The sequence below is a fragment of the Danio aesculapii genome, chromosome 2, assembly GCF_903798145.1.
Source record: "Danio aesculapii chromosome 2, fDanAes4.1, whole genome shotgun sequence".
Taxonomy (NCBI): domain Eukaryota; kingdom Metazoa; phylum Chordata; class Actinopteri; order Cypriniformes; family Danionidae; genus Danio; species Danio aesculapii.
Genome location: NC_079436.1, coordinates 60,012,636 through 60,023,915, shown reverse-complemented (window position 1 = coordinate 60,023,915; position 11,280 = coordinate 60,012,636). Strand labels below are relative to the sequence as shown.

The window sequence follows — 11,280 nt, the reverse complement described above, 5'->3', positions numbered from 1 at the left end:
ATATAATATAATAAAATAATATAATAAAATAATATAATATAATTATAATATAATATGATATAATATAATAATATAATATGATATAACATAATATAATATAATAATATAATATATCGCTAAACCCGCTACTGTTATCAGACAATTTATTGATGATACACACGAGTAGTCTAGATGCTTAGGGACTGGAAAATATACGGCATTACAGACTCTACAATGCAGAGATTTAAGTGTGTATCGACCACGCTTTCAGAGTGTGTGTGTGTGTGTGTGTGTGTGTGTGTGTGTGTGTGTGTGTGTGTGTGTGTGCGCGTGTAAAACAAAACATGCTGTTCTGCAGAATCTGTTAACCCAAATACTGAAGAGGCATTCAGAAAGAGAGAGTGTTGAGATTTACAGCCGTTTATTACGGTACAGTCAAGCAGATCTCTCACACACACACACACACACACACACACACACACACACACACACACACACACACACACACACACACACCACAGTGACGGAAACACACTCCTGTACTATGAAGGAATGATGATTAAAACACCCATACAGTACACACTGATGATCAGAGTCAAAACACACACACACACACACACACACACACACACAAGTTTGTTTCAGTATCAGTGAGGATGTGCACAGTGTTGCTCTCAGGTTGATGATGGTGTGTTTGGGCGCTGCCCATCATCAGACACTGATTAGCACATCTTGATAATCAGTGAGGAGCAGAGAAACACCAGCGGACCACTGCGACCTCACACTGTAGAACAGGAGACATCCGGACCCTCACAAGTATAGCTAAACCTGTACCGCACACACACACACACACACACACTCTCTGGCCCATCCGGCCCGTGCTCCTCCAGTGCAGCAGTGCTGGTCGTGTGTGCCCGCTGTGGTGTTCAGCAGGTCAGTGCCCGCTGCTGCGCCTCCTGCTGGAGGAAGTATTGGCAGTAGCGCGCCCGCACCTCCTCTGCCTGCGGGTCGTCTGCGGCGGGCGACACCTCGTCTGCGGGCTGCGGGCTCTCCTCGTGCCGCACCGCCTCCTCCCAGCGCTCCGCGAAGGCGTCGCCGTGCAGCTCGCACACGTTGTGCAGCACGCAGCAGGCCAGGATCATGGTGGGCACCACGTCCATGCGGCAGTCGTTACGCTTCAGCAGGCACTGCCAGCGCGCCCGCAGCCGCAGGAAGGCCTGGTCCACCACGCTGCGCGCCCGCTCCAGCCGCCGGTTGAAGGCCCGTTGGCCTGCCGTGAGCCCGCTGGACTCGGGGTAGCCCTTTAGCAGCCAGCTCTTCAGCGGGTACCCGGCGTCGCCCAGCATCAGGAAGCCCAGCGGGTGGCCCATGAAGTCCAGCGGCGGCTGGCGCAGCAGGAAGCCCCCGTCGCAGCCGCGCGCCCACAGCGTGGAGTTCTGCAGGATGGCGGAGTGCTCGGTGCTGCCCGGGAAGCCGGCGCACACGTCCCAGAACTGGCCCAGACCGTTGACCGCGCCCTGCGTGACCACCGACAGCCAGCCGCGGCTGTTCCAGTAGTTGTCGGTGTTGCTGGAGGGGGCGATGATGGGTACGTGCAGGCTGCCCACCGCGCCCACGCAGTGCGGGAAGCCCCAGCGGGTGGCGAAGAGGCGCGCGGCGTCCTCCAGCTCCTGCTCGCTGGGCGTGCGCAGGTACAGCGGCCGCAGCAGCAGCACGATGGCGTGGCACACGTCACGCACACACTTGCAGACGGTGGAGCGGCCCACGCCGAACAGCGTGCTGATGGTGCGGTACTCCACGTTCGACGCCAGCCGCCACAGCGCCACCGCCACACGCTTCTCCAGCGGCAGCGCCGGCCGCAGACGCGTGTCCTGGCGGTTCAGCCGCGGCTTCAGCTTCCCACACAGCAGGAAGAACGTCTCCTTCGTCATGCGGAACTTCTCCAGCCAATCAGACGGCTGGAACTCCCTCATCACCACTCGCTCCCACCAATCGGTGCTCTCGATGTTGCTCCAGACGCGTGTGGGCCGGGCCGGCAGCTCTGTGATTGGCCGAGACGTCTGAGCGATCATCATCTAGGAGACCAGAACCGCTCCGTTATTACAGTACAACAGCAGGGGAACACACACACACACACACACACACACACACAGCATCAACATAGACACACCTGCAGTCATGTGTATGTGTTTGTGTTGTGTGTGTGTGTGTGTGTGTGTGTGTGTGTGTGTGTGCGCGCGTGTAGCTATACTCAGGTACTGATCCAGCATCATCAGCATCTAATAATCACACACACACACACACACACACACACACACACACACACACACACACACACACACACACACACACACCTGTTTATTCCTCTTTGCTGCACTCTGATTGGCTGCTGGTCACTCTCAGGTGTTTGGTTATTGTCAGATAAAGGCACAGCTAAAGTAGTTCCGGCAGGTTTAGAGCGCATTACAGCTCCAGATCACTCCGCTGAATGATTAGTTACAGCTACAACAGTCAGACATGACAGAGAGTAAAGCACACCTGAGGAACAGACACGCCCCTTCTCCAGATGATCACCTCAGGTGTGCTTTACTCTGTAATAATCCGCAGCCCGTCATCAGTTACTCTTTACCTGAGCACTAAATCAGCAGTAACTGACCACACACACACACACACACACACACACACACACACACACACTCGTGTTTCCTCCATCAGTGTTAGCTCACAGTGATCAGACTCCGGTTGTGAGTGTGCTTCATCAATAATCCTCACCATGATCATCCTCTTGTGTCTCTGGTGGAAATACTGCCGGTGCGCGACGCGTCTCTGTACCTCGCGTCTACGCGTCGCGTCCGCGCTGGTGACGTCACGCCGCCGCTTCATCAGCACGTAACTGAGCGTGAACATGAGCGAGCGCAGCGTGTCGTCGGACGCCATGACCCCCGCGGTGTGTGTGTGTGGGCGCAGTGTGAGCGTCACTCTGAGCTCTGCTTTTCGGCTGTGAGTCCAGCCTCCGCCATCAGCCTCCTCCTCTTCTTCTTCTTCTTCCTCTTCTTCCTTCTTCTCCTCTGCTTCTGTCACTCTGCCGCCCTGCAGCGCCGCCTGCCGGACACTGAGCCGCTGCTCTCCTGGGCGTGCTCCACAGTCTGCAGTGCTGTCAGGGTTTATTCTTCTCTTTCCTTCACCTGTGTTAAGCTGACACGAGCTGCTGCAGTGTAGAGGTGCTGTAGGATTAAGGGCTGTTTCTCAATATGTGTTCTTCAGTGGTCTTGTGTCCTCGTATTCCCCTGTAACGTCATCATCAGCTGCCAAAGTTCAGTTCCAGTACTCAAGACCGCAGAACGGAGGACGCGAGAGTACCCGGATGAGTTCTTGATATGGAGGACGCACCGATGCAGACTTGAGCAGCGATCTCGCTCTAGAAGTGCCAGAAGTCATTGCGACTGAAGGACGTGAAGCGCAGCATTTTATTAATTATTATAGTTCAGAGACATCACTGCTTTACCGCAGGAGTTTCCCTAAATGAGTCAGTGAATATAAACATCACCAGGGAAACCCTAATAAAGGAATGAACACAGTAATGGTGTTTATTTGCTGAAACTCCTATTATTATCTGTTTTATTTGTATTGTGCAGCGTATATCAGTAAAGTCTTTATGCAGAGGATATACTGTGAAAAGGGGAAACAATAAGTTGTTGTATGAATGCTGTAATGTTTAAATAATGTTTGGTTAAAGATGCGTGAGGGTCATGTGACCATCAGGAAGAACGCAGCATCTCATTCCTCACTGGACACCTTCTCTGTTCTGGCGGTCTCCCGGGTTGGTTCTTTCGAGGTCCGTTCTCTGCGTTCTTGGAACTGATAAACAGTGGAGGCTTCTGTTCAGTGCCTGCTCATCAGGTGTTCATCATTAGTGCTTTATTAGTCTGTTAATGATCGGCTCATTATAGGGCCAAATACTGTTATACTATATAAACTTCATATTCTCCTGTCTTCTTCTTCTACTGAGACTCTAACGCATCTCCCCCTCGACCGTTCATACTACAACCACCAATCTAACTCCAAACTATACTCAATTAAGTTCTACAGTATATCTTTTCCCACTGATCCCACTTACGGTTTTCCCAAACTGACATTCAGAAAAGTCGCATTGACTTAACATTGGACCAAAATTGATCACCTCATAACTTTGTGCCAGACTGTCATACAGACTTAAGATTGGGCTCATTTAACTCAGACGACCAATCTGCCAATCACTGATGACCTTTCAACTTACTAGCCACACCCTTAACTGTCCCATAGACTTCCATTATAAAAACTGCCATTGACTTTATATTGAGCATGCTAACAACAAACCAGCCCATACTAACCACATACTAATCCATACTAGCAACATGCTAATTCATACTATAACAAAAATAATAGCAACATGCTAATTCATACTATAACAAAAATAATAGCAACATGCTAATTCATACTATAACAAAAATAATAGCAACATGCTAATTCATACTTTAAACTTACTAGCAACATGCTAATTCATACTATAAACACACTAGCAACATACTAATCCATACTATAATCATACTAGCAACATGCTAATTCATACTATAACAAAAATAATAAAACATGCTAATGCATACTATAAACATACTAGCAACATGCTAATGCATACTATAAACATACTAGCAACATGCTTATCCATACTATAAACATACTAGCAACATGATAATTTATACTATAAACATACTAGCAACATGCTAATCCATACTATAAACATACTAGCAACATGCTAATCCATACTAAAATCATACTAGCAACATGCTAATGCATACTATATACATACTAGCAACATGCTAATTTATATTAGAAACATGCTAGCAACATGCTAATTTATAGTACAACTATCCTAACAACATGCTAATTTATGCTAGAAACATGTTAGCAACATGCTAATTCATACAAGAACCATGCTAATTTATGTTAGCAACTGCCTAGCAACTACTTAGAACACCTTAGCCACTGCCTAGCAACCGCCTAGCAACACCTTAGTGACCATCTAGCTACCACTCAGGAAACTCTAACAACACCTTAACAACAATCTAGAACACCTTAGCAACCACCTAGCAACACTCTAGCCACTGCCTAGAAACACCTTTGCAACCGCCTAGCAACCACTCAGAACACCCTAGCAACACCTTAGCAACCACTCAGAACACCTTATCAACCGCATAGCAACACCTTAGTAACCACCTAGGACACCCTAGCAACGTCTTAGCAACCACTTAGAACACCCTAGCAATCACCTAGCAACCCCTCAGTACACCTTAGCAACCACCTAACAATGCCTTAACAAGCACTTAGGACACCCTAGCAACCGTCTATCAATGCTTAAGCAACCATTTGAAAACACCCTAGCAATTGCCTAGCAACCACTCAGAACACCCTAACAATGCTTTTGCAACCACCTAGCAACCACTCAGAACACCTTAGTAACCACCTAGCAACACCTAAGCAACCACTCAGAACACCCTAGCAACTACCTAGCAACACCTTAGCAACCACCTAAATCACCCTAGCAACCACTCAAAACAGCCTAGCAACACCCTAGCAACCACATAGCAACACCTTAGCAACTGCCTAGCAACCACTCAGAACACCCTAGCAACACCTTAGCAACCGCCTAGCAATGCCTTAGCAACCACTCAAAACCCTACCAAACACCTAGCAACATCTTAGCAACCACATAAAACACCCTAGCATTGCCTTAGCAACAACACAGAACACCTTAGCAACCACTTAGGAGCATCTTAGCAACCACTCGGAACCCCCTTTCAACCGCCTAGCAGGAAACCTGCTTCTTTATCTGTCAGCTGTTTGAGACTGTTTACAGACTACTCCAGGGATTACACTTTAAAGCTGCTTCAAACTGTCAGACGAGGCTTTCTCAAAACACCGTGAGGGTTGTCCTCCACCTTTACTGTTCTAGTCAACTAAAGTAACGCTGCTGCAGGGTCACTGTACGAGCCGCTGCTGGGGGTTTGGAAAATGCCCTCAGCACAGTTATTATCTCCTCCATATACTGATATACTGTCTCTCCTCAGGGGTGATGTACAGTAGAAGCAGATGCAGCTCCAGAGCTCCTGATGAAGGCCCAGTCCGTCTGGATGATCATGAGCATGGTGTGTTCCACAGAGCGGCCTCCGTTATATCCAAGCGGCAACCTCCCGCTCTCTCTCGGGAAGCCAATACGGAAGTAACTGAAACTGCAATTCATCAAAATTCCGCTAGTCCTGGCTCCATAATAGAGCAAATATCAATTGAGCCCACTGTTAGAATGGCCAACTTTACAGCAGAAAAAAAGGTGTTTACAGCCTGGTACAAAGAACGATTTTGGGTCATATAGCTATTATTACCCTTCATGACAACTGTGAGGGGGGTGAATTTTTTTATAACTCATCCATTTCCTTTATATTAGGTTATATTAAGTTTGCATAATTAAGGGCGTGGCCACTTGAGTGACAGCTAGGTCTCCCTGGTCGCCGTCACTTCACCTCAGCTGATTCCGGCAGATTAGCCACTGATCTCGGCATATTCATCGTATTTTTGTGTTGTTTTATGTGGCTTTACACAGTCAGCTGCCTTTTGGACTTATTTCTTACAATTATCAGATGATATGGGATGCTGTGTGCATTTAATTGTGCTCACAAACCATTCATGTGGTCTCCGTTTCCCATGTGAGTAAAGTTATATACTTGTATACCATCTCTATAAATGTATTTGTTTTATTTAAGATCATTTATCATTAATATTTTTCTTTAGACCCGTAAAGCACTCCAGAATGTGACAGATTGATTAGCTGTAGGCTCTAGAACAGTCACCTGAAGCGTTGTCATACAGTGTTATGCTGGAGTTCATCAATAGTCCTGCCTTTACTAACACAGACTATATCTGAAGTGTTTAGAAGTAATTCGCCTTTTCCTCCTGTAGAAAAACATCATAAGAACAATGTTTAGTGGCTCAATGTATTACTACAGTGTTTTTGAAAGTCTAAACACTTTATTGATATAGTGTACAGCCAAGCACATGTGGTCAGAACACAAACGAGTCGCAGGTAATGAAGTATCAAGCGTTTCTCCCAAAGTAAAGTCTGTCTGCCAGGTCTAAGCAAAGTGCCAGCAGGTGTCTGTAGCTCCGCCCACTCTCCGCCTCTTTGCCCTAGTTTGGTATCCCGCCGTGGGTGCGATGACGCGCGAACAAAATGGCGACGGTTGGCCGCGCCTACTTGTAGCTTCTTTTGCAGTGTTCAGAAACCTATGAGTGACGTCACGGATACTCCGTCCATATATTTTACAGTCTATGGTTATATCACAGTAAGGCGCACAGATGGACTCCTGATCCCAGAGTCCCTCATGATGAGCGTCAGCTGCTCTCTATATTAATATCAGCACATCACCCTTTCCTTCCCAGTACTGGGTTGCAGCTGGAAGGGTCCTGTGTAAAACATATGCTGGAATAATTGGCAGTTCATTCCGCTGTGGTGACCCCTGATAAATAAGGGACTAAGCTGAAAAGAAAATGAATGAATGAATGAACATCACGCTTTCCCTCTCTGCCTCCGCTGCGGCTGTGACGGGTCCGGCCTGCTGTGTGTTCTGCTTCTGTCTGTGTTCAGCATCAGCTTTAGTACACTACACTGCATTAGCAGAGTGTGAGCTGCAGTGCTGTTATTCTATAGTAGTGCTGCTGTGACCTCTGACCCCTGCTGACCCCGGTGCACAGGAGCTGGAGAGAGCCCTGTGAGATCCACTCCAGCAGTGCAGAGATACGGTGTGTGTTAATGAGAGTCTGCGTAATCCTGCAGATAACACACACACACACAGCCTTCAGAGAGCGGCCAGCGTCCTGCAGCGCCACACAGAGCCTCATCAGTGTGTGTGTGTGTGTGTGTGTGTGTGTGTGTGTGTGTGTGTGTGTGTCCAGCAGGGGGCACTCTCATGACTCCACTGATCCTCTGCTGTAGATCAGCTCAGCATCTGCTCATTCTGTGCTGCTGTAAGCCTCATGTGTTCCTCGAGGACGCTTCACACACCCACACACACACACACACACACACACACACACACACACACACACACACACTCAGACGTCAGCGGCTTTATTTCCCATGTCTTCCAGAATAAAGGCAGTGCAGGGCATTATTCATCTGTCCGTCTGCTGGAGGTGCAGTGATGTGAGGACTCTCTGCAGGATCTCCAGATCAGACACTGTTATTAAGCCTTCCTCCATTTACTGCCGCAGACACACACTCCTGTCCTGCTGTCAGTGCACAACACACACAACACACAACACTATGCAGCGCACACAACATACACAACACAACATACACAACACTATACAGCGCACACAACATACACAACACTATACAGCGCACACAACATACACAACACTACAGCGCACACAACATACACAACACACAACACTATACAGCGCACACAACATACACAACACTATACAGCGCACACAACATACACAACACTATACAGCGCACACAACATACACAACACACAACACTACACAGCGCACACAACATACACAACACAACATACACAACACTATACAGCGCACACAACATACACAACACACAACACTACACAGCGCACACAACATACACAACACAACATACACAACACTATACAGCGCACACAACATACACAACACTACAGCGCACACAACATACACAACACTATACAGCGCACACAACATACACAACACTACAGCGCACACAACATACACAACACACAACACTATACAGCGCACACAACATACACAACACTATACAGCGCACACAACATACACAACACTATACAGCGCACACAACATACACAACACACAACACTACACAGCGCACACAACATACACAACACAACATACACAACACTATACAGCGCACACAACATACACAACACACAACACTACACAGCGCACACAACATACACAACACAACATACACAACACTATACAGCGCACACAACATACACAACACTACAGCGCACACAACATACACAACACTATACAGCGCACACAACATACACAACACAACATACACAACACTATACAGCGCACACAACATACACAACACAACATACACAACACTATACAGCGCACACAACATACACAACACTACAGCGCACACAACATACACAACACTATACAGCGCACACAACATACACAACACAACACACAACACTATACAGCGCACACAACATACACAACACTATACAGCGCACACAACATACACAACACACAACACAACACTATACAGCGCACACAACATACACAACACAACACTATGCAGCGCACACAACATACACAACACAACACTATACAGCGCACACAACATACACAACACAACACTATACAGCGCACACAACATACACAACACTACAGCGCACACAACATACACAACACTATACAGCGCACACAACATACACAACACACAACACTATACAGCGCACACAACATACACAACACAACACACAACACTATACAGTGCACACAACATACACAACACTATACAGCGCACACAACATACACAACACACAACACAACACTATACAGCGCACACAACATACACAACACAACACACAACACTATACAGCGCACACAACATACACAACACAACACTATGCAGCGCACACAACATACACAACACAACACTATGCAGCGCACACAACATACACGATACACAACACTATACACTATACAGCGCACACAACATACACAACACAACATACACAACACTATACAGCGCACACAACATACACAACACAACACACAACACTATACAGCGCACACAACATACACAACACAACACAACACACAACACTATACAGCGCACACAACATACACAACACAACACACAACACTATACAGCGCACACAACATACACAACACAACACACAACACTATACAGCGCACACAACATACACAACACAACACTATGCAGCGCACACAACATACACAACACAACACAACACTATGCAGCGCACACAACATACACAACACAACATACACAACACTATACAGCGCACACAACATACACAACACAACACACAACACTATACAGCGCACACAACATACACAACACAACACACAACACTATACAGCGCACACAACATACACAACACAACACACAACACTATACAGCGCACACAACATACACAACACAACACACAACACTATACAGCGCACACAACATACACAACACAACACTATGCAGCGCACACAACATACACAACACAACACTATGCAGCGCACACAACATACACAACACAACATACACAACACTATACAGCGCACACAACATACACAACACAACACACAACACTATACAGCGCACACAACATACACAACACAACATACACAACACTATACAGCGCACACAACATACACAACACAAAACACAACACTATACAGCGCACACAACATACACAACACACAACACTACACAGCGCACACAACATACACAACACAACATACACAACACTATACAGCGCACACAACATACACAACACAACACACAACACTATACAGCGCACACAACATACACAACACAACATACACAACACTATACAGTGCACACAACATACACAACACAAAACGCACAACTATAGTAATTAATCAGTTGTGGTGATTCTACAGTTGCTATGGTAACACAACTATAATAATTGATCTGTTGTGTTGATTCTACAGTTGCCATGGTAACACAACTACTATAGTAATTAATCTGTTGTGGTGATTCTACAGTTGCTATGGTAACATAACAACTACAGTAATATAAACAAATAAGCTGATACTGTAGTTTCCTACAGCTATAGGCAGTGCTTTATTTGTAAATTGCGGGGGGGGTGTCGTGGACGAAAGTGAAAGTGGGGGGCGGATGGGGGAGTCGCGGAGGACAGTGAAGAGCAGAGGTGCATGTGAGGAGGGGGATTGGTAAAATGAGACGCTGGATCAGATTTCAGAGTTGCCGGATCCGGCTTGTTCTGGCACAAATGAAGCCCTGGCTATAGGGTTTACTGTAACCACAGTTTACTGTAGTAAACACTGAAGCGCACTACAGTATGTACTACAGTGCATCTGCTCACTATAGTTATGCTCCAGCACTCATTAACGGTGGAGTCGGCATCACTGCAGTGTTTACTGTGCTGAATAATCAACACGAGCGGTCATAATCAGATAACGAGCCCACAGTACAGTCTAACCCGAGATGGATCTTCAGTTCAGTCCAGTTCACAA

General features: G+C 46.7%; 1 protein-coding gene across 1 annotated transcript in view; it reads right to left on the bottom strand.

Annotated features, from left to right (window-relative positions):
* Positions 1–383: 383 nt before the first annotated feature.
* The window catches only part of LOC130238977 (uncharacterized), an 11,198-nt gene continuing 301 nt past the window's right edge, over positions 384–11,280 (bottom strand). Inside the window, exons 2-3 of the mRNA XM_056470101.1 lie at positions 2,752–3,218; positions 384–2,054 (exon numbers count right to left, since the gene is read on the bottom strand). Of these exons, the coding sequence (XP_056326076.1) occupies positions 906–2,054; positions 2,752–3,218 (1,616 nt within the window). The 3' untranslated portion in view covers positions 384–905. The remainder of the gene's footprint in view (positions 2,055–2,751; positions 3,219–11,280) is intronic.